Source organism: Bombina bombina, chromosome 3, assembly GCF_027579735.1.
Source record: "Bombina bombina isolate aBomBom1 chromosome 3, aBomBom1.pri, whole genome shotgun sequence".
Classification (NCBI taxonomy): domain Eukaryota; kingdom Metazoa; phylum Chordata; class Amphibia; order Anura; family Bombinatoridae; genus Bombina; species Bombina bombina.
In genome coordinates, this window is record NC_069501.1 from 641,235,300 (window position 1) to 641,259,487 (window position 24,188).

The window sequence follows — 24,188 nt, forward strand, 5'->3', positions numbered from 1 at the left end:
GACACTTAGAGGCTGATGTGTTGCCATATAAAAGACAGATGATCACAAAGTATACATGAGCATTGCTTTCTTTCTTTGCATATCTATGTGATTTCTGCAATATAAAGGAAGAGACAGACTTGTTCTGCTATTGTGCATTAGTGATCTGTAGAAGTCATTTGACTTGTAGCTCCAAACTAACCAGGGATATTAGGCATTTTTAAGATGTCAAATCATTTTATAATTTGCCTTAAAAGGAAAATAGTGATGCAAAAAAAAGTAATTCTCTGATTTATTAGAGCAAATAAAGTAGGTAAATCCAGGCATTACAGCTACTAAACAGAGCACACAACTGGCAGCTTGTGCAGCTGATGCTCCTGGTTGGAAGCTACAATGCTGGTGGCTCAAGAGTGGAGCTTTACCTATGTTTAATTCCTTTGTATGGGGTTACACACATACACCTAGATTACGAGTTTTGCGCTATACCGGGTGCGTAAATAACGCAATAAAATGAGTGGTATCGCACTTTCCATAGCACTGCCATTACGAGTTACTGAAAACCCTCCTTGTTCTCTGCGTTATGGTGCATTAAGCTCCATACCGCACAAAAGCCAAGGGATGAGTTTATGTGCTTGTGCACACTTTCCCCCATAGAAATCAATGGGGAGAGAGTGTTGAAAAAAAACCTGCGATCGCGGAATAGCAAATTGCCGTAACGCAAACTAATTGATGTCTATGGGGAAAATAAAACACTCTAACATAAACCCCTAGTCTAAATACCCCTAATCCGCTGCTCCCAGACATTGCCGAAACTAAAGTTATTAACTCCTAAACCGCCGCTCTCTGACATCGCCGACACTAAATAAAGTTATTAACCCTTATACCGCCGCTCCCCGACATCGCCGACACTAATTAAAGTTATTAACCCCTAAACTGCCACTCCCCGACACTAAATAAAATGATTAACCCCTAATCCGCTGCCCCGACATTAAATAAACATAACAAACCCCTAAACTGATGGCCCCCCACATCGCCAACACTATAATAAAGTATTAACCCCTAAACCTCCAGCCCCCACATCACAACTAATAAACTAAACCTATTAACCCGTAAACCACCAGCCCCCCACATGGTAACTAATAAACTAAACCTATTAACCTCTAAACCGCTGGCCCTCACATCGCAAAACACTAAATTAAACTATTAACCCCTAAACCTAACACCCCCCTAACTTTAAATCAAAAGTTACAATATAACTATCTTAAAATAAATAAAAACTTTTATCAGTGAAATTAAACTAAGATTAAACTATAAATTTACCTAACATAACTATTCTAACAAAATAAAAAACTACCAATTAAAAATCCTAAATTACATGATTAAAAAAACCTAATACTATGAATTTTTTTTTTACAAATTTAAATAAACCTAATACTACGAAAAAAAATTACAAATCTAAAATTACAAAAAATAATAAACACTAAAAATATGAAAAATAAAAAATAATAAACGAAATTATCAAAAATAAAAACACCTAATCTAATAGCCCAAAATAAAAACACCCCTAACCTAACAATAAACTACCAATAGCCCTTAAAAGGGACAACAGCTCTTTTACCTACAAAAAATTACAAAGTCCCCCCTTAAAGTAAAGCCCCCCACCCAACCAACCCCCAAAAATAAAAAAAACATAAATCTAAAAAAATCCTAAGCTACCCATTGCCCCTAAAGGAGCATTTGTATGGGTATTGCCCTTAAAAGGGCATTCAGCTCTTTTACTGCCCTTAAAAGGGCATTCAGCTCTTTTACTGCCCTTAAAAGGGTATTCAGCTCTTTTACTGCCCTTAAAAGGGCATTCAGCTCTTTTACTGCCCTTAAAAGGGTATTCAGCTCTTTTACTGCCCAAAGCCCTATTATAAAAAAAGAAACCACCTCAAAAAATTCAAAAAATGAAGAAAAAAAAAAAAACTAACATTAACCCCAGAATATCTACTCATGGTTCCTGAAGTGCGGTCATCCATCTTCCTCCATTGCGGGACCATCTTCTATCTTTATCCCGGTGGCGCGGAGCTGTGGAGGCACAGAGAGGAGCTGTCTAGGACCGGCGATGACATTCAGCGTGGAGTGTCCTCTTCATACAATTACCACTGACACTGAAGCTTGAATGCAAGGTACCTGTTTAAAATGGGGTACCTTGCATTACTATTGGCTGACATTTTCAAATCAGCCAATAGGATGAGAGCTACTGAAATCCTATTGGCTGATTTGAACCTTTTTTGAGTGCGGAATGGAGGGTTGCCTTAAGGTATAGCTATACCGCCGCAACTCGTAATATGCATTACCGGCCATTCCACTCGCAATGGCCAATTTTTCAGCGGGATAGCCGTACCTCACCGTAACGCAAAACTCATAATTTAGCCGATAATTAGCTAAGGACTTAATACATAACTTGCTAACAAATTTGAGCATGCTTTTGCATTATAATGTCCTCGACATTTTTTTAATCTGTCTACTAGTCTACTGATGACTTTTTTTTTTTTTTTTTACAATATATGTGGTGGTTTTGATAGGAAAATGTACCTATTTTAAATGTCAAAATAAAGGGAAATTAGCTATTTGTAATCAATTCAACCTACTCCTGCATGTAAAATTGATCATTGGAAACACATTCAAGTGGGTACAATTTTACAGCACTATGTTCCTTTAAAATACTAGGACAATCCACTGCTAAAGTCAACATGACTGTCATTTCGCTTAGGCTCTTAGGAATATAGGTAGTTTCTTTTTACTTCCTCGTTATATGAATTAATTAGTTCTCAGTTTCAATGAATGGGGATATTTTCTGGAACCTTTCACTTTACAGATAACATTGCTCATGATATACATGTCAGCTGGGCAGGAATGAGTGACACTGGTGTGTCTAAGCTCTGAACATCAATGAGAAGCTTGTCAGTTTGTCTTTTCATACTAATCACATCATGATTTTGCAGCCTCTGGAAACAGCTTTGTGTTTTGATTGGCTTCCTCCATTCTGGCTTCTAGATACTCTATAGTGTAATGTAAACAAGCTGCAGGCGTGGGTTGCAATGAAACAGAAGTATTGCCCAAGGATTCAGCTACTTGTTATAAAAGCAGAGACCTGGGCTTGTTACACGCAGTGTTATATAGCAATATATCCAACAGAGTGACATGCTGACAGCCTCAAAAGTATACAGTGGTTCTACCCAACCATTACAGATATGCAAGCTATATGTCATTAAATTGTCTAACATTCTGTATATACTAATATTAAACTGTATATGATAATCACAAATTAAAGGTATTTTAAAAAATATTTAAAGGGACAGAAAGGTCCAAATCAAACTTTCATTATACATATAGAGTATGCAATAAATAAAAACAAAAAAATTGACTACTATTATCTAATTGGCTTTGTTCTTTTGTTATCCATTGTTCAAAAGCATACCTAGGTAGGCTCAGGAGCAGCTTCACACTACTGGGGGATAGTTGCTGATTGGTGACTACACATATATACCTCCTGTCATTAACTTACCTAATGTGTCCAGCTAGACCCCAGTATGGCACTGCTGCTCTTTAAACCAAGGATACCAGGAAAATTAAGCAAATTTGATAACATATTGAAAAGTTGTTTAAAACTGAATTCATGTTCCTTTAAGACAAAGAGTAGTGCTTATTTGCATTTGATCCTGCTACAACACAATCACATATAACTAAATGATGACCCTATAGTGCTTATATAGTCAATGAGGGTAAGGCAAAGATATTTCTACACATAGGTAGTCTCTCCACGAGTAGCATTGTTTTTTGCTGTGAGCCAATAAAAATACTACAAAATGAGTTGATCAAAAATATACATTCACTTCTAGATTGTATTAAAATTAAACAGATTGAGTTGAATGTTTTTATGTAACTCATTTAATTGCTGGACTTTTTATACATATTCGTATTTCTAAAGCAGTATCTTTAGACTGGACCCCTAAAAAGATATTTTTATGTGGTATCGGTTCTTTAAATACTGTAAAATAAACTTTAATACAAAAAGTGAAACAACAGCTATGGAACCTTGCTACTAACCACTCTGAATGACTTGCTGGTTCAAGTCATTAGGACCCTGGGTTTTCCAAAGCTCTGGCCAATACTATTATACATTCTAGTATGACACAAAAAAAATATGTCAGTGAAGATTTAAAACTCCAGCAAATGCAATCTATCATTTATATTATCTAGATGGACTGAAAACTTTTGAATTACAACTGTGTGTGTAGATATACATACATACAGACAGACAAATAGATAGACATTTAGATAAATAGACACACACAACAGGGTTTAAATATTGCACTAAAGTTATTGTATTCGCTTCCTTTTACTCATGCAGGCATGACAAATGTTTATGATGCTGAAAGCCACATTTCCAATGTTTCACCTGTCATAACACATTTATTACTCCTGGGACACTATAGTAAATATGTATATCATACACACTTATGATCTCTTTTCAAGGTATCCTTCACTCTCTGCCTTTTCCAAAAGCTCTATCTGTACTGTGGGCTTAAAGGGACATTACATTATTTTCTTTGTTGCACCTAAATTTCCTACATTTTAAAATGTATTAAAGTGATAGTAAATCCTAGCATTTCTGAAATACTAGGATTTACCAGTGGAACAATTAAAGGGGACTTTCAGTCATCAAATATAAAATGGCAACCTTATATCCTTCCAAGAATTTGAACTTTACTATCATCACTCACCTTTTACGGAACCCTTGTATTATGAACTGTACCTGTTCAAGAATTAACAAATTATTTTCAGTTACTTACAACAATTTGTGTACATTGTATTTTATTTGCTAAGATATTATCACACCTTTTGTGGCATCAAATTGTTTTGTGTATACATTAATATTTCTATTAACCTCACTATACATGTTGTTTTAAAATTTTCTTTGGAAATCTACTTCCAATCTATCCCTTAAAAGTGCGCCACCTTTCTAGGGTTTACCTAGCAACATTATCAAATATAAAATACTTCATGCTGAAAGTTCCTTTATTTGTCTGAAGTGTCCACCTTGCAGAGCGCCTCAGGCAGCCCACAACAGAACACTATTTTGCTGTGAGGTGATCTTAGCCAATAGTGTGCTAGAATAATGCCAGCTGGCACACGCGGATATTGGCTAAGTGGTGGAAACCGTCACCTCACAAGAAAATAGCGTTCTGCTGTGGGCTGCCTGAGGAGCTCAGTGCAGCAAACACTTCAGACAAATAGGGAACTTTCAGCATGAAGAATTTTATACTAAAGTCCCCTTTATTTGTTCCACTGGTGGATTTACCAGTTTAACAAACTCTAGGATTTACTATCACTTTAAAGCTTTTTTTTTTTTTTAAAAGCTATTCTTTATGATTGTGTGGTATGTACCAAGTACATGTTGTGCATTTCCTGTTAATTTCAAAAACAAACTAAAAAGCCTTCAAGTAAACATTTTTTTGCAAAAAAACACATTTAAATAGTCTTTTTTGTAAACAATACCTGCTCTTTTATCTTCTGTTGAGTTTTTGCTCTCTTAAAATTAAAACCAGCAATATCTACCCTTTTAAGCCCTCACTTTATAATAAAGGCCCCCAACTCACATTTTTGCCTTTTAAACACCCTTGGCATACTTGCATATAACACCTCATAATTACTTATTACTCAATAATGAAAAAAAAACTACATGCATAATACAGTTTTATAAAATCTAAATTCTGTGAAATAACAAATATAAACAAGCATCATTATACAATGTCCCACAATAATTAAAAGTCATTTGTGAACCAAATAAAGGCCCAGATTACAAGTGGTGCGCTAAAGCTGGTTCAGGACCCGATAGGCAATATTGCTGAACCCACTAAAATGAAAGCAACTAGATATTTTTACCAGAGAGTGTTTAGCACGGCCGACAACGCTCTAACACACCCATTACTTTCAATGGATATCCCAATTACCCTAAATAGCCCAGATATTAAAAGATGAAAGTTATGAATTTCACTTGAGTGACAGTCCAAATAGCACTAAAAGTATTACGGGTGGTAATTACGGGTTTCTACAAACCAGACAAGAAGTGAGTGTTGAGCAAAATTTTGCTCTTTACCGCACTCCAATACCAGTGCTGCTTACGTTAGCGGTGAGCTGGTGTAACGTGCTCGTGCACAATTTCCCCATAGGGATCAACGGGGAGAGCTTGCTGAAAAAAAGTCTAACACCTGCAAAAAAGCAGCATAAAGCTCCTTAACGCAGTCCCTTTGATTCCTATGGGGAAATACATATTGGGGCATATTTATCAAGGTCTGGCGGACCTGATCCGACACTACCTACCCTTATTAACCCCTAAACCGCCGCACTCCCACCTCGCAAACATTAGTTAAATATTATTAACCCCTAATCTGCCGACCCTAACATCGCCGCCACCTACCTACAATTATTAACCCCTAATCTGCCACCCCCGTCGCCACCACTATACTAAATTTATTAACCCCTAAACCTAAGTCTAACCCTAACACCCCCTAACTTAAATATAATTAAAAGAAAGCTAAATAAAAATTCCTATAATTAACTAAATATTTCCTATTTAAAACTAAATACTTACCTATAAAATAAACCCTAAGCTAGCTACAATATAACTAATAGCTACATTGTAGCTAGCTTAGGATTTATTTTTATTTTACAGGCAAGTTTGTATTTATTTTAACTAGGTAGAATAGTTATTAAATAGTTATTAACTATTTAATAACTACCTAGCTAAAATAAATACAAAGCTACCTGTAAAATAAAACCTAACCTAAGTTACAATTACACCTAACACTACACTATAATTAAATTATTTCCCTAAATTAAATACAATTAAATAAAATTATCTAAAGTACAAAAACCCCCCACTAAATTACAGAAAATAATAAACAAATTACAAGATTTTTAAACTAATTACACCTAATCTAATCCCCCTAACAAAATAAAAAAGCCCCCCAACATAAAAAAAGCCCTACCCTACACTAAATTACAAATAGCCCTTAAAAGGGCCTTTTGCGGGGCATTGCCCCAAAGTAATCAGCTCTTTTACCTGTAAAAAAAAATTAGAAATCCCCCCCCAACATTAAAACCCACCACCCACACAACCAACCCTACTCTAAAACCTACCCAATACCCCCTTAAAAAAACCTAACACTAACCCCTTGAAGATCACCTTACCGGGAGAAGTCTTTATCCAACCGGGCCGAAGTCCTCAACGAAGCCGGGAGAAGTTTTCATCTAAGCCGGGCGAAGTGGTCCTCCAGACGGGCAGAAGTCTTCATCCAGACAGCATCTTCTATCTTCATCTATCCGGCGTGGAGCGAGTCCATCTTCAAGACATCCGACGCGGAGCATCCTCTTCATCCAATGGATAAGACTGAATGAAGGTTCCTTTAAATGACGTCATCCAAGATGGCGTCCCTTCAATTCTGATTGGCTGATAGAATTCTATCAGCCAATCGGAATTAAGGTAGAAAAAATCCTATTGGCTGATCCAATCAGCCAATAGGATTGAGCTGGCATTCTATTGGCTGTTCCAACTAGCCAATAGAATGCAAGCTCAATCCTATTGGCTGATTGCATCAGCCAATAGGATTTTTTCTACCTTAATTCCGATTGGCTGATAGAATTCTATCAGCCAATCGGAATTGAAGGGACGCCATCTTGGATGACGTCATTTAAAGGAACCTTCATTCAGTCTTAGCCGTTGGATGAAGAGGATGCTCCGCGTCGGATGTCTTGAAGATGGACTCGCTCCGCGCCGGATGGATGAAGATAGAAGATGCCGTCTGGATGAAGACTTCTGCCAGTCTGGAGGACCACTTCGCCCGGCTTGGATGAAGACTTCTTCCAGCTTCGTTGAGGACGTCGGCCCGGTTGGATGAAGACTTCTTCCGGTAAGGTGATCTTCAAGGGGTTAGTTTTAGATTTTTTTAAGGGGGTATAGGGTGGGTTTTAGAGTAGAGTTGGTTGTGTGGGTGGTGGGTTTTAATGTTGGGGGGGATTTGTATTTTTTTTTTACAGGTAAAAGAGCTGATTACTTTGGGGCAATGCTCCGCAAAATGCCCTTTTAAGGGCTATTTGTAATTTAGTGTAGGGTAGGGCTTTTTTTATTTTCGGGGGGGCTTTTTTATTTTGTTAGGGGAATTAGATTAGGTGTAATTAGTTTAAAAATCTTGTAATTTGTTTATTATTTTCTGTAATTTAGTGTTTGTTTTTATACTTTAGATAATTTTATTTAATTGTATTTAATTTAGGGAATTAATTTAATTATAGTGTAGTGTTAGGTGTAATTGTAACTTAGGTTAGGTTTTATTTTACAGGTAACTTTGTATTTATTTTAGCTAGGAAGTTATTAAATAGTTAGTAACTATTTAGTAACTATTCTACCTAGTTAAAATAAATACAAACTTGCCTGTAAAATAAAAATAAAACCTAAGATAGATACAATGTAACTATGTTATATTGTAGCTAGCTTAGGGTTTATTTTATAGGTAAGTATTTAGTTTAAATAGGAATTATTTAGTTAATGATAGGAATATTTATTTAGATTTCTTTTAATTATATTTAAGTTAGGGGGTGTTAGGGTTAGAGTTAGACTTAGGTTTAAGGGTTAATAACTTTAGTATAGTGGCGGCGATGTTGGGGGCGGCAGATTAGGGGCTAATAAATGTAGTTAGGTGTTCGCGATGTTAGGGACGGCAGATTAGGGGTTAATAATATTTAACTAATGTTTGCGAGGCGGGAGTGCGGCGGTTTAGGAGTTGATATGTTTATCATAGTGGCGGCGATGTCCGGTTTGGCAAATTAGGGGTTAAACCTTTTTTTTAGTGTTTACGATGCGGGAGGGCCTCGGTTTAGGGGTTAATAGGTAATTTATGGGTGTACTGTTTAGCACTTTAGTTAAGAGTTTTATGCTACGGCGTTGTAGTGTAAAACTCTTAACTACTGACTTTAAAATGCGGTACCAGACTTGACAGGAGAGGGTCTACCGCTCACTTTTTGGCAGACTCGTAATACTGGCGCTATGCAAGTCCCATTGAAAAAAGAGGATACGCAATTTACGTAAGTGGATTTGCGGTATTTCCAAGTCTGGCCAAAAAAGTGAGCGGTACACCTGTACCTGCAAGACTCATAATACCAGCGGGCGTTAAAAAGCAGCGTTAGGACCTCTTAACGCTGCTTTTTAACCCCTTAACGACTGAGGACGTGCAGGGTACGTCCTCAGAAAAAAGGCAGTTAACGCCTGAGAACGTACCCTGCACGTCCTCAGTGTGGAAAGCAGCTGGAAGCGATCCTGATCACTTCCAGCTGTTTTCCGGTTATTGCAGGATGTCTCGATATTGAGGCATCCTGCAATAACATTTTTTACCCCTCCGGTGCAGAGAGAGCCACTCTGTGGCCCTCTCTGCACCGGACATCGATGGCCGCATTCGTTGGTGGGTGGGAGCTGAAGTGGGAGGTGGGTGGGCGGCCATCGATGGCTTCTTGGTCAGAGAGGGGGGCGGGATCGGGGGCGGGATCGCCGGGGGCGCGCACGGGCGCGCGTGTGCACGGGGGGTGGTGGGCGGGCGTGTGCATGGGGAGGGAGCGGGTGGGAACCACTTACACTACAGAAACGTTTTTTTGTATTATGGGGAGAAAGGAGGGAAAAAAATCCCTAATTAAAGTCATCTAAGGGATCTGGGAGGGGGTGGGGGATTAGTCTTGGGGGGGGGGAAGCTACACTGCAGAAACACCAAAAAATAAAAAAATAAAGACATTTTTACATGCAAACTGGGTACTGGCAGACAGCTGCCAGTACCCAAGATGGCCCCCAATAAGGCAGAGGGGGAGGGTTAGAGAGCTGTTTTTGGGGGGATCAGGGAGGTTGGGGGCTAAGGGGGGGAATCTTACACAGCAGCATATGTAAATATGCTATATATAAAAAAAGGATACCTTTTATTTTAGTACTGGCAGACTTTCTGCCAGTACTTAAGATGGCGGGGACAATTTTTGGGGTGGGGGAGGAAAGATAGCTCTTTGAGAGGGATCAGGGGGTCTGATGTGTCAGGTGGGAAGCTGATCTCTACACTAAAGCTAAAATTAACCCTGCAAACTCCATACAAGCTACCTAATTAACCCCTTCATTGCTGGGCATAATTCACGTGTTGTGCGCAGTGGCATTTAGCGGCCTTCTAATTACCAAAAAGCAACACCAAATCCATATATGTCTGCTATTTTTGAACAAAGGAGACCCCAGAGAAGCATTTACAACCATTTGTGCCATAATTGCACAAAATGTTTGTAAATGATTTCAGTGAGAAATCTAAAATTTTGAAAAATTTAACGTTTTTCTTTATTTGATCGCATTTGGCGGTGAAATGGTGGCATGAAATATACCAAAATGGGCGTAGATCAATACTTTGGGTTGTCTACTACACTACACTAAAGCTACAATTACCCCAAAAAGCTCCCTACATGCTCCCTTATTAACCCCTTCCCTGCTGTGCATAATACACGCATGGTGCGCAGTGGCATTTAGCGGCCTTCTAATTACCAAAAAGCAACGTCAAAGCCATATATGTCTGCTATTTCTGAACAAAGGGGATTCCAGAGAAAAATTTACAACCATTTATGCCATAATTGCACAAGCTGTTTGTAAATAATTTCAGTGAGAATCCTAAAGTTTGTGAAAAAATTTGTGAAAAAGTGAACAATTTTTTTTATTTGATCGCATTTGGTGGTGAAATGGTGGCATGAAATATACCAAAATGGGCCTAGATCAATACTTTGGGATGTGTTCTAAAAAAAAATATATACATGTCAAGGGATATTCAGGTATTCCTGACAGATATCAGGGTTCCAATGTAACTAGCGCTCATTTTGAAAAAAAAGTGGTTTGGAAATAGCAAAGTGCTACTTATATTTATTGCCCTATAACTTGCAAAAAAAGCAAAGAACGTGTAAACATTGGGTATTTCTAAACTCTGGACAAAATTTAGAAATTATTTAGCATGGGTGTTTTTTGGTGGTTGTAGATGTGTAACAGATTTTGGGGGACAAAGTTAGAAAAAGTGTGTTTTTTTTCCATTTTTTCCTCATATTTTATATTTTTTTTTATAGTAAATGATAAGATATGATGAAAATAATGGTATCTTTAGAAAGTCCATTTAATGGCGAGAAAAACGGTATATAATATGTGTGGGTACAGTAAAAGAGTAAGAGGAAAATTACAGCTAAACACAAACACTGCAAAAATGTAAAAATAGCCTTGGTCCCAAATGGACAGAAAATGGAAAAGTGCTGTGGTCATTAAGGGGTTAAACCTAACGCACAACTCGTAATTTAGCCGATAGTAATATAAAGTATTACACTCATATGTGCTTTTTTTCATTAAAGAACCCCAAAAACATTTAGTTATAAAAAAAAGTTTTTAAACAATAAAAAAAACCATATGGTGCAGGTACAATTCCCTAAATCCGGAATTTCAAAATCCAAACTGATTCTGAAATTCAAACTTCCCCGCCTGTAAATCATAATCCTCTCTGCCGGTGTCTTTGGTTTGTTTCTTTGTGTTCTAAAATGCAATTAATAGCCTATATTTAATTAAAACAAAACATTTGTGATTGCACAGTCCACACTAACCAAAGCAAAAAATAATAAAAAACAACCAATGCCACTTTGCCAGCTTTGCAATAGTGAGACATGACAGTGAGTTAAGCTGGTTCACAAGGGCAGTAGAGTCTTTAAGTATTCCACATGACATTGATGCTGCTGAAAAGTCCTGGCCATGTCCTAAGAATTCCCACGTCCAGCCGAACAAATCAGTGGGAAATATAGGCAAACCAAGGCTCAATGATACTCACCTTCACAGAAGGCCCATTTTCAATTTAATTTCTGTATATCTAGCTCTAGCCTAAGGTGTCACTAAAAACCTTTCAAGATTGCTTAAGATTATATTAAAAAAAGATGCTATGGATAATGAGATTTTCTTTTAATGGATTTTTAAGGATTACAACGGGCCTGCGTGTTTTGACACAATGGTTGATTACCTCACATACATAATTTCCATCCCTCTCAAGTAAAACATGGTGGCTAACTCACTCAATATTAATGATTTTACTTAACCAGTGTTTATTAACGTGTGATGAATCACTAATCAATGTTATGGATCTTATTTACATAATTTTATAAAAATAAAAAAATAAACCATTTTTTAAATTTCCAAAAAGTTGTTGAACAATAGTATTATAGTTTAAAACTATGATTTTTAATACATAACAGTAAAACAGTCCAAATTAAACTCTTATAATTGAAATAGAGCATACAAATTTAAACATTTTTAAAATCTACTTATATTATCAAATTTGCTTTGATTTCTGGTTATCCTTTGTTAAACAATATACCTAGGTATGCCCAGGAACAGCAATGTACCACTTGAAAGCAGCTGCTTATTGGTGGTAGCACATTTATGCTTCTTATCATTGGCTCACCAGATATATTCAGCTATCTTCCAGTAGAGCATTGCTGCTCCTTCAAAAAAAAGAAGAAAATGTATCAAGCTGCACTCTCAGCTATTAAGGCTTTGTAGTGCAGGTTACTGTTTCTTTAGCCTCAGAAGTGGCAAGATCAATTACCCTAGACACTCGCTTGTCGGGGTGATTTAAAGGGACACTGAACCCAAATTTTTTATTTTGTGATTCAGATAGAGCATGCAATTCTAAGCAACTTTCTAATTTACTCATATTATCAAATTTTCTTCATTCTCTTGGTATCTTTATTTGAAAAGAAAGAATGTAAGTTTAGATGCAGGCCCATTTTCGGTGAACAAACTGGGTTGTTGTTACTGATTGGTGTATAAATTCACCCACCAATAAACAAGAGCTGTCCAGAGTTCTGAACTAAAAAAATAGCTTAGATGCCTTCTTTTTCAAATAAAGATGGCAAGAGAACAAAGAAAATTTGATAAAAGGAGTAAATGATAAAGTTGCTTAAAATTGCATGCTCTATCTGAATCAAGAAAGAAAAAAATTGTGTTCAGTGTCCCTTTAACCTAATTTGTTGCACAAGAGCAGGGGATGGTGTTGCACAAGCGAGCTTTTGTTCAATGTTAAATGTTACCATGTCAAGTAGCAACTTCAGCTGGACAGGTTCTCTACTTGAGATATCGTCCACCTGCAATCTTGATTATATTTTCCTTTATTTAAAAAAGCAATTTCAATAATAGAAGTAATGTTAAAATTGTTTAAAATTGTAATGTTTTTTTATGAATCATGAAAGAAACATTGAGGGTTTCATGTCCCTTTAAAAAAAATAATGGGAGCAGCCAAGCTTCATGAAAAGTGAGTTTGGCTTTTACACTTGGAGCCCTGGTTCAGCACGTTTTGTGAGTACAAAGTAGGTGTTTAACAGCAGGTCAAGGTTACTGAAACTGAAAAGTTAAAAAGCATAAGAAAAATTGCTCAAAAAGTGTTTTCTAATGTATTGCATCACCCCTGTCATACTTGATTCCTGCAGCCTATTAGGGGAAGACAAAGAACCAGGGAAAACATTCAATAATTAGATTTTAAAACGTGTGTGAAGCAGTTATCATTATTTCAGAAATGCTTGCTATTATATGTAAGGAAGAAATACAGAGCTGTAATTGAGACTGGAAAAACAATTAGAAGTTGTGTATATTCAAATGTGACTGTTTCTGAGGCATAGGATAAGGGAAATACGTTTAGCATAAACTGGTCATCTTAGACGCCTTCACAGAGACATAAGAACCCACATTTTTTCTTTCATGATTTAGAAAGAGAATGCAATTTTAAACAACTTTTTAATTTACTTTTATTATATATTTTGCTTCATTCTCTTGATATCCTTTGCTGAAAAAGCATATCTAGATAGGCTTAATAGCAGCTGATTGGTGGTTGCACATAGATGCCTCATGTGATTGGCTCACCCATGCGAATTGATATTTCTTCAGCAAAGGATATCTAAAGAATGAAGCAAATTTGATAATAGAAGTAAATTGGAATGGTGTTTAAAATTGTATTCTCTATTTGAATCATGAAAGAACATTTTTGGGTTCAGTGTCCCTTTAAGTTGTCCTCGTTAGAGACATAGCAAGGGCTATCTTCTGTGGAAAGGAAGTGTTTGTTTTTTGAGCAGGTAGTTGGTCTTAGTATCTGTTTGGTAGCAGATTAATATCCTGCTCATAAATTAGGTCTGGAAGGATGAAATCATTGCTTACTAACCTTCAGTTATTCATTTATTAAGTGATTAATGTATGCAGGCTGGCACCACACTAATAAAAGTAAAAGTGGAGGAAAACTTATTTAAATAAACCTAGATGTGAAGGGCAGTTATTTAAAATGACAGTAAAGTCAAAATGAAATGTTCATTAATCAGATAGAGCATGCAATTTTAAATATCATTCCTATTTAGTTCTATTATCAAATTTGCTTAGTTCTCTTGGTGTCCTTCTTTAAAGGGACAGTGTAGGCCAAAATAAACTTTCATGATTCAGATGGAGCATGTAATTTTAAACAATTTTCCAATTTACTTTTATCACCAATTTTGCTTTGTTCTCTTGGTATTCTTAGTTGAAAGCTTAACCTAGGAGGTTCATATGCTAATTTCTTAGACCTTGAAGCCCACCTCTTTCAGATTGCATTTTAACAGTTTTTCACCACTAGAGGGTGTTAGTTCACGTATTTCATATAGATAACACTGTGCTCGTGCACGTGAAGTTATCTGGGAGCCATCACTGATTGGCTAGACTGCAAGTCTGTCAAAAGAACTGAAAAAAGGGGCAGTTTGCAGTGGCTTAGATACAAGATAATCACAAAGGTTAAAAGTATATTATTATAACTGTGTTGGTTATGCAAAATTGGGGACTGGGTAGTAAAGGGATTATCTATCTTTTAAAACAATAAAAATTCTGGTGTAGACTGTCCCTTTAAGAGTAATCCTAGGTGAGCTCATGAGCGTGCACGTCTTTAGCATCTATGTATAACGGTACTGAAAACATTGTCTGCCACATGCTTAAAGGACCAGTCAACAAAGAAGATTTGCATAATCAACAAGACAATGCAATAGCACTTAGTCTGAACTTCAGAGTATTATATTTAGTTCCAGACGATTTTAAAAGTTATGTCTCTTTCCACTCCCCCTGTACCATGTGACATCCATCAGCCATTCACAAATGCATACACACTTATTCTTGCACATGCTCAGTAGGAGATGTTGACTCTAAATTTTTAAATATTAAATATTAAATGGAAGTAAATTTGAAAGTTGTTTAAAATGGCATGCTCTATCTGAATAATGAAAGTTTAATTTTGATTGAGTGTCCCTTTAAAGACACATGCACGCTCCTGAGTTCATCAAAGATTACTATTTAAAGGTCATAATAGTAAAAAGAAATTACATGTTCTAATGGATTAGAGTGTTTCCCAAACCCTGTCCTCAGGACCCTTACTCAGGCCAGATATTCATTATATCTTAACTACAGCACAGGTGAAACAATCAGCTCACCCATCAGCTGATTATTTCACCTGTGCTCTAGTTAAAGGGGCACTCAAGTAAAAATTAAACTTTATGATTCAGATAGAGCAAGCAATTTTAAACAACTTTCCAATTTACTTCCATTAACAAAATGTGCACAGTCTTTTTATATTTACACTTTTTGAGTCACCAGCTCCTACTGAGCATGTGCAAGAATTCACAGCATATACGTATATGCATTTGTGATTGGCTGATTGCTAACACATGGTACGTATATGCATTTGTGATTGGCCAATGGCTGTCACATGATACAGGGGGAGTGGAAATAACTTTGCAATTTATGTAACAAAAATCTACTACTCTTTTGAAGTTCAGACTAAGTGCTATTGCATTGTCTTCTTATCATGCATTTATTGATTATGCAAATCTACTGTCTTGACTGGTCCTTTAAGATATAATGAATATCTGGCCTGAGTAAGGGTCCTGAGGACTGGGTTTGCGAAACACTGGTTTAACCCCTTTGCGGGGTTGAACATACAGTAGGAGTGCCACTCAAGACCCACAGTGCACTACTCTAGTCCATTAGAGTATATCATTGTTTGACTATTGTGACCCTTTAAGAATACAAGGTGAACTAAGCAAAATTGATAATAGAAGTACATTGGAGTTTTATTTTTATTTCATGCTTAAGCCAATCCATTTAAGTTTATTTTTGGTTTTACTATCCCTTTAAGAGAATGACAGGTATGTATGTACGTGTTTGCCTGAAAAAGTCTGTATAACTTGTACCTTTGCCTAGTTTATGCTTCGAGCACGGTAGCCTTCATTACAGATCATTGCTGTCATCCAGTTAAATAACACATCACTTTTTTATGATTAACGTCTAGTGTTACTGTATTATATGTATACATTAGAGTTATTTTACAGGCAAAATAAGTTCAAAGATTACAATTGCAAATCAAATCTATACTTAAAAGTGATCGGATCTAAGGGTTTTATTCTATACCAGCGTGAAAAACCTATTGAGAAACACATTTCTGTTATGTCATTTAAAACAGATTTTCTTCATTTTAAAATATATTACTAAAGCTCTAGAAACCAAGAATGTTACTAATAGAGGTTTGCAGAAATCAGTGCACTAACCAAGGAATTGTCCTAAATTGCACATACAAATAACAGGAAAATGCACTTTATAACAACATAAATATTTTCAACAACCCCAACACCATGATCTGTTGATCATGGTCCTCCTCCATCTATCTAGCTGTTCAGAGTCCTGAAGTCTTATAGGGCTTCCCTTGTGGGTGTAACTGTCAGCACACTGTATGTGATGATGTCACATGAAATGAGGAAGTACCAATGGTGAAGGTAACTGTCAGCACACTGTATGTGATGATGTCACATGAAATGAGGAAGTACCAATGGTGAAGGTAACTGTCAGCACACTGTATGTGATGATGTCACATGAAATGAGGAAGTACCAATGGTGAAGGTAACTGTCAGCACACTGTATGTGATGATGTCACATGAAATGAGGAAGTGCCAATGGTGAAGGTAACTGTCAGCACACTGTATGTGATGATGTCACATGAAATGAGGAAGTGCCAATGGTGAAGGTAACTGTCAGCACACTGTATGTGATGATGTCACATGAAATGAGGAAGTACCAATGGTGAAGGTAACTGTCAGCACAATGTATGTGATGATGTCACATGAAATGAGGAAGTACCAATGGTGAAGGTAACTGTCAGCACACTGTATGTGATGATGTCAAATTAAATGAGGACATACCAATGGTGAAGGTAACTGTCAGCACACTGTATGTGATGATGTCACATGAAATGAGAACTTACCAATGGTGAAGGTAACTGTCAGCACACTGTATGTGATGATGTCACATGAAATGAGGAAGTACCAATGGTGAAGGTAACTGTCAGCACACTGTATGTGATGATGTCATATGAAATGAGGAAGTACCAATGGTGAAGGTAACTGTCAGCACATTGTATGTGATGATGTCATATGAAATGAGGAAGTACCAATGGTGAAGGTAACTGTCAGCACACTGTATGTGATGATGTCACATGAAATGAGGAAGTACCAATGGTGAAGGTGTGGGAGAAGGGGCACCTTCTGAAGCCCATATTATGGCCCCTACCATATAGAGGGGACACCTTTCAAATTGTCTTATAGGGCTTCCCTGGTGGGTGTAACTGTCAGCACACTGTATGTGATAATGTCTCATGAAATAGGGAAGTACCAATGGTGAAGGTAATGTGTGAGAATGGGGCACCTTATGAAGCCCATACTATGGCCCCTACCATATAGAGCGGACACCTTTTAAATGGCAGCCACCATCAGACACAATTTGTCACATTGTTCATGTCAGAGCTCATTGATTCTTGTGTTTCTCAGTTTATTAAAAACAAATTGTGGGCATCACAATAAATGGGAGTCCTTGATGAGTGTAGAAAAAAAGATGATGTTTTTAGAAATTCTATATATAGGATTATTATTATTTTTTAGCACTGAATTTTGATAAGTTCAAAATGTATCTAAATAGTTTTATGGTAATAGTTTTGATATTTTATTGGTAATGGTTTTCTGCTTTCCCCCCCCACCCCCATTTTCAGTTTAGCTATAGGATCCAAAAGGTTGGTGTTTTGGAAAGGAAATGGTTATCAATCAGTATATTATTTTGCAATAGTTGAGTATTTCTGCAAAGTAAGTATCTAAAAGTGATTGGTTTGTATATGTATCCTTACATAAATACTATTGAAATTGATGTTTAAATGCAATTACTAAAAATGACTTAAAACGTTAATTAAAATGAGTTAATTTAGAGATCAGTACAACATAAATGACCTTTCAGGTAAAATATTGCACAACTATTTAAAGTTAAGGTCAATTTTCATGTGAAAGTTCCCGACTTTTAAAAAAACTATTAAAAACAGGGGCACTTTCATTCATGAAAATTGACATTGCACCATATTTTAAAAATACTTACCTTTTTCTTCTGAAACGCCGGATTGCCGTTCTGAAACGATGCCCCGTCTGCTTCTTCCTGGTTTACTTACCCGGAAATGATGAAACCAGCTTCCTCCAATTATGACGTTGCTCAGGCAATGATTCCCCCGGGAGGGAAGCTGTGATTGGAGGATGCTGGAATCGTCATTGCTGACATATGGAGCGGCTTCAAGAACATGGAGCGGCTTCAAGAAGAAAAGGTAAGTACTGTATATTTTAAGAAAACTGGTGAAATATCAACTTTCATGAATGAAAGTGCCCCTGTTGTTAATAGTTTTTTTAAAAAGCAGGCACTTTCACATGAAAATTGACCTTCACTTTAATGAAATATATCACTGATCATATGTCATGTAACTGATCAAATATATCAACAATCATCCACTTACAAAAATATATACTATGCTGCATATTAGACATAAGAGGATTTGCTAACATGACTACAGAGAAGGTGTGAAGATTTAAGGCTGAGTTTTAAATAGATCAATGCGAGGTTAAATAATTACCAGCACTATGAGAATATCCAAAGTTCAAATCACTCACCCAGTACGTTTTGTGATGCTTCCTAATGTCATTGGCTGCTTGATTTGAACAAGTGGGAGGACGACCGTCAAGCTGGGGAGAGGCAATTGCCTTGGATTTCCTGGGTTGTTGTTTGTGAAGTTATTATAATTATCTTGACTGTTCAGTTTGCCTGTAAATAAAGATGATATTGTATAAAAATATAAAAATGTAGGGAAAAACACATTAAAATCAATGTGAGCATGTTCTTTTATACTGATATTCTGTACTAAAAGATAGCATGAATATAACTCATTTAATCTATGTATTAATATAAATGACACATCCAACAAGTATATTGCCCTATAATGGCCAATAAACCAAAGCTGGCACAGAACTTTGCCTCTAAAAACTTTTTGGTATTTTATGTTGTTTTTCAGTTTCTATTTAAAGAGCCATAAAACACTAAATAGAATGATGTGTACAAAGCAAAGACTCGCCAGAGAATAGTATGCAGATGTATTTTTTTAATTATTTATTTTTGGGGAAAAAAGTAAAAACAATGGGAACTGCAAGTTGTAGATATTCTTCTCTATTAGGAACAGTTATAAATGTGCAACCAATGATAAAGTGTAATATAGCAGTGTTTATTAGTTATTTATTTAGCGCAGGTAGTTTTAACTTTCCTTTTCTATGTCATTCAAAGTGCATCTATTTGATTTAGTTAGAGACAGTAAAGTCAAAATTAAAAGTACATGATTCAGATAAAGTGGCCAATTTTAAACAACTCTCCAGCTCATGTCTACTATCAGATTTGCTTTGTTCTGTTAGTATCAATTTTTTAAGAGCAGACCTAGCTAGGAGCTAAGGAGCATGCATGTATTTTTAGCATTCTATTGCAGCAGTGTTTGCAATTGATACAACATTGAGCGAGATAGTTAGGCCCTGATATTCAAAGCATCAAGATATTCAAAGAAAAGGATGTGTCTAAGCAATGTCTCTCCTATGGAAGTCAATGGGAGTGTTACGTAAGCACCCACATTGCCGCTTGTCAGCATATTGCTGCGGGTGGGGCCCTATTTTAAGTGGGTCTACATGGTGCAGACAGTGCGCTTACTGAAACAAAATTAGCCTAAATTTAATTACAGCTACACTAACTACCTCATGCAATGTAAGCTTGAAAGCTGGTGAAACAAACATGGACGCACCCCTCCTTGCAACCTGCACTTCGCTGATCCTAACCTACCTATGTGTCTAAATCAAAGTGCTGGTTACTTGCATTAGCACGCCCCACTAACTCCCCCTGAACACCTATAACTATGTGACGCCTAACCTACACCCTTACGTGATTAAGGCCTAATAAATACTATCAGTAATTACCTAATCAACCCCCATACAGGTATGGGGGTGGTTAGGAGATTAAGGCCTACTAAATGGTAACCATCAATAATCACCTACTCAACCCCCATACAGGTATGGGGGTGGTTAGGAGATTAAAGCCTAAACAGCCATCTCCCAATGCAAACTAGAGCTACACTTACACCTACCCCCTCCCCCCTTTAAACTATCCCTCAGTCTAAAATAAACCCCCTTATAAACTAAACCCATAAGATAAAAAAGAAAAAAAAACAGTGTGCAACGGTGACCGCACGACGATGAGGGTGGCGGAAGAGGCTGACAAAGTCAGTTTCCATGAAGAGGACTCAGACGTGGATGATGATGTAGAGCGGAGGCGGCAGAAGAGGTCGCCAAAGTTCTCCTCCGCTAAGATGGGCCCCTGGCACCAGGAGCTGGGATTAAGTGGGACCAACGTCGGATCAAGAGGAGCCAGATTGTCCAACGGTGTATACAATTTTTGGGGTTAGTTAGGGTATTTTTATCGTTTTTTTTATTTTATTTTTAAGAATAGGCTTTTTTATTTTAACTTTTATTTTCTGAGGTAGTTTTTTTATGTAGATTTTGTTAATTTGGGGGTGGGGGTTACTTGTATTGTAGAGGGGGGTTGTAATTTCATTTTTGTGTAAAAGAGCTGAAATCACTCTAGGGCAATGCCTTACAAAAGGCAGGGTATGTGGTGGTATAGGGGTTAATGGTTTAGATACTTGCAGTGGGTATATGGCATTATAGGGGTTAATAGTTTAGATATTTGAAGTGGGTATGTGGTGGTATAGGGGTTACTAGGATAGTACTTGCAGTGGGTATGTAGAAGTTTAGAGGCTTATAGGATAGATACTTGCATGGGTATGTGGCAGTATAGGGGTTAATAGGATAGAACTTGCGGTGGGTAAGTGGCAGTATAGGGGTTAATAGGATAGATACTTGTGGTGGGTATGTGGGGTTAATAGGATAGATACTTGCGGTGGGTATGTGAGGTTAATAGGATAGATACTTGCGGTGGGTATGTGGCAATATACGGTTAATAGATTAGTACTTGCGGCTGGTATGTGGCGGTATAGGGGTAAATAGGATAGATACTTGCAGTGGGTATGTGGAGATATAGGGGTTAATAGGATAGTACTTGAGGTGGGTATGTGGCGGTTTAGATATTTAATAGTGTAGTGTTACTTTCTGATCGTGGGGTACTTTGGTTTAAGGTATTATGATTAGTGGTTAGGCGCGGTAGTTCTACTGCAAATGATCCTTTTACTATACAGCTCCAATATGGGCGGCAATGCTGGGTGTTATCTATAGCCAGCATCGCCGACCAATGGCATGTATAGTAAACGCCTCTCAGCAATGCAATCCTTTGTAATATTTTTCCGCCTCATAGCACTTTCGATCATCAGGGCCAGAAAGAGAGAAATTCTTTTTCTGTTATCATGCAAGTAAATGCAAATTCATCTCTACCGACATGATACAAAATCTTCTCTCTAAAACAAATATTAATGAACAGATTGCATTTACATTCTGAAGCCTATGTCATTCACCAGGCTGTAGCAAGAATATAATCCATTTTAAGTAGCCACAGTAAAGAGCTGCCACTAATTAATTAAATGAATAAAATAAAAATAATTATAATTGCATAAATAAATAATAAACATTATTAAAGCTAGAATACATTTTCTTGTTTAGCTGTTTTTAAAAAATAAATAAAATACAAGCTTTTTTATTTTCATTTGGGAATTCAATTTGACAGCGTTGTTTTATGCTCACACTTTTTTTTAAAAAAATGGATGCAGCTCATCGTTGGTATTCTTGCTTACTCTCTTGTTTGGCGCTCACAAATTTTCAGCCCCCAGACAGAAAAGGAAATGAGCTACAAATTGCGGGAGGGGAAAAAAAAGGGCGGAAAAGAAAAGAAAGAAAGAGAGAGAGAGAAAGAAAATCAAAGTACTTTAAATAGTCAAGCAACAGTGAATTAAAGGGTTTAGATCATTAACTTGTTTTTCTGTGTTCCAATAATGCCATGAGATGATGGTTTTTGTCCTTAATCAAAGTGGAGCCATATTAAGAATTAGGCTGCTAAATAACTGTTGCATTCTTTTGCAGATATTACAGAAATCCCAGGCCTGATCCACACAATCCCGACTTCAAGAGGGTTCTTAAAATTTCAAAACAACTACACCCCCAGTGCAGTCACCTTTTTACAACGAAGAATAACAGCATAGAAATAGATTTCTCACAGGAAGCTGCCTGAAATGCCATAATAGTACTTGAGATGGAAAGAAAATAGCCAAAGGAAGGAGGCAGGAAAAAAAATCTCTTAATAAAATGTACTTTATTTCATATGAAAAAAAAAAACCCCAAAAAACATACTTGTCTTTCTTTTTTTTTTTAAAGTTGTACAAATGAATAAAAAAATAAATTAACATCAGAACTGATAAATAAATATACAGTATGAAAACCTATGTGAATGAACAAACATATTGATAGAAGTTGTCAAGGAAAGCAAAAAGGGGCAGAGTTCATACAAGAGACGGAGAAAAGCGTTCCACATGAAAAATACTCCAATGGTGTAATTAAGGACTAAATGCTTGTGTGTTATCCTATATTATACACATGTACCTTTTGTAACTTAACAAAACACACATAACAAGTGTAAATTTTATGCTAGAACATTAACTATTTTAATAATTACAACACTATTGAGTTGGACTTATTTGTTAATAATTTAGGTTAAGGTGAAAGTTTAATGGTTTCCTAGAATTCCTCAGTGGCTAAGGGTTTCATTTGTGTTAGGACAATCAGACCGAGAGCAACGAGAAATCATTACATTTAGAAAGACAAGAAAGGGCTACAGAAACCCTTTTGAAAAGACAGGAATTCTGTAATTACTTGTATAGGTGAATGATTACAGTTAATTGTGATGGGTTCACATGTTTATTATAATGCAGTACAGGAAACTATTGAAAAATTGGAAGCTTACAAAAAGTTTATTTGAGGTAAAATTGTCTTTTTTATGTTTGAAAGAAAAAAATAAATGTTTTTCTTATATTATTAACAGTAAGGAATGTTAGACAAAAATAAAATACCCTTTATTTTCTAAAACTGTAATATTGAGAGACCTTACCAGTGGGGTACAAACAAAAAACTATAATGTGTTTTTGTGTATTTTCTAAAAAAAATTATAAAAAAAGAACAAGTATGATTAGTAACCAAGGGCGCGATCCGATATAGATCGTAGTTTGCGGCGCAAGCGAGGGAACCCGCGTCGCCCACAGTTTCAGCTCGCAACTCGAGCTATCCCATATACTGCGCCGTCAGATGCTAAAGTGCTGTAAGTCAGATAAACCAGCGATGTCCAGAAATCTGCGCAAGTACAAATTTCTGGCGTCGCCAGTGACTTGCGGCACGTTAGAAACTGCCGGCGCCTACAAAACCTGACTAAAGTCTAAATCACCCGCATTGTCTAACATGCCTCCCTAACATAGCCCGACACGTCTAACACGCCTCCCTAACATAGCCCGACACGTCTAACCCTCTATCCGCTATCCCCCCTCACTATCCTAACAATAACAATGTATTAACCCCTAAACCGCCGCAACCTAATAAAGTTATTAACCCCTAAACCGCCGCCAGCTATATTAAATCTATAACCCCCTAAAGTGAGCCCCTAACACCGCCGCCATCTACCTTACCTACCCCCTAAAGTGAGCCCCTACCCCGCCGCTATCTATTTTAAAATTATTAACCCCTAATCTAAT

General features: G+C 36.8%; 1 protein-coding gene across 2 annotated transcripts in view; it reads right to left on the bottom strand.

Moving 5' to 3' along the window:
- Window positions 1–24,188, bottom strand: part of BCAS3 (BCAS3 microtubule associated cell migration factor) — a 2,220,355-nt gene that overhangs the window by 1,067,298 nt on the left and 1,128,869 nt on the right. For both annotated transcript variants that reach the window (XM_053707348.1, XM_053707349.1), the window contains exon 16: window positions 19,087–19,237. In XM_053707348.1, coding sequence (XP_053563323.1) covers window positions 19,087–19,237 — 151 coding nt within the window. The remainder of the gene's footprint in view (window positions 1–19,086; window positions 19,238–24,188) is intronic.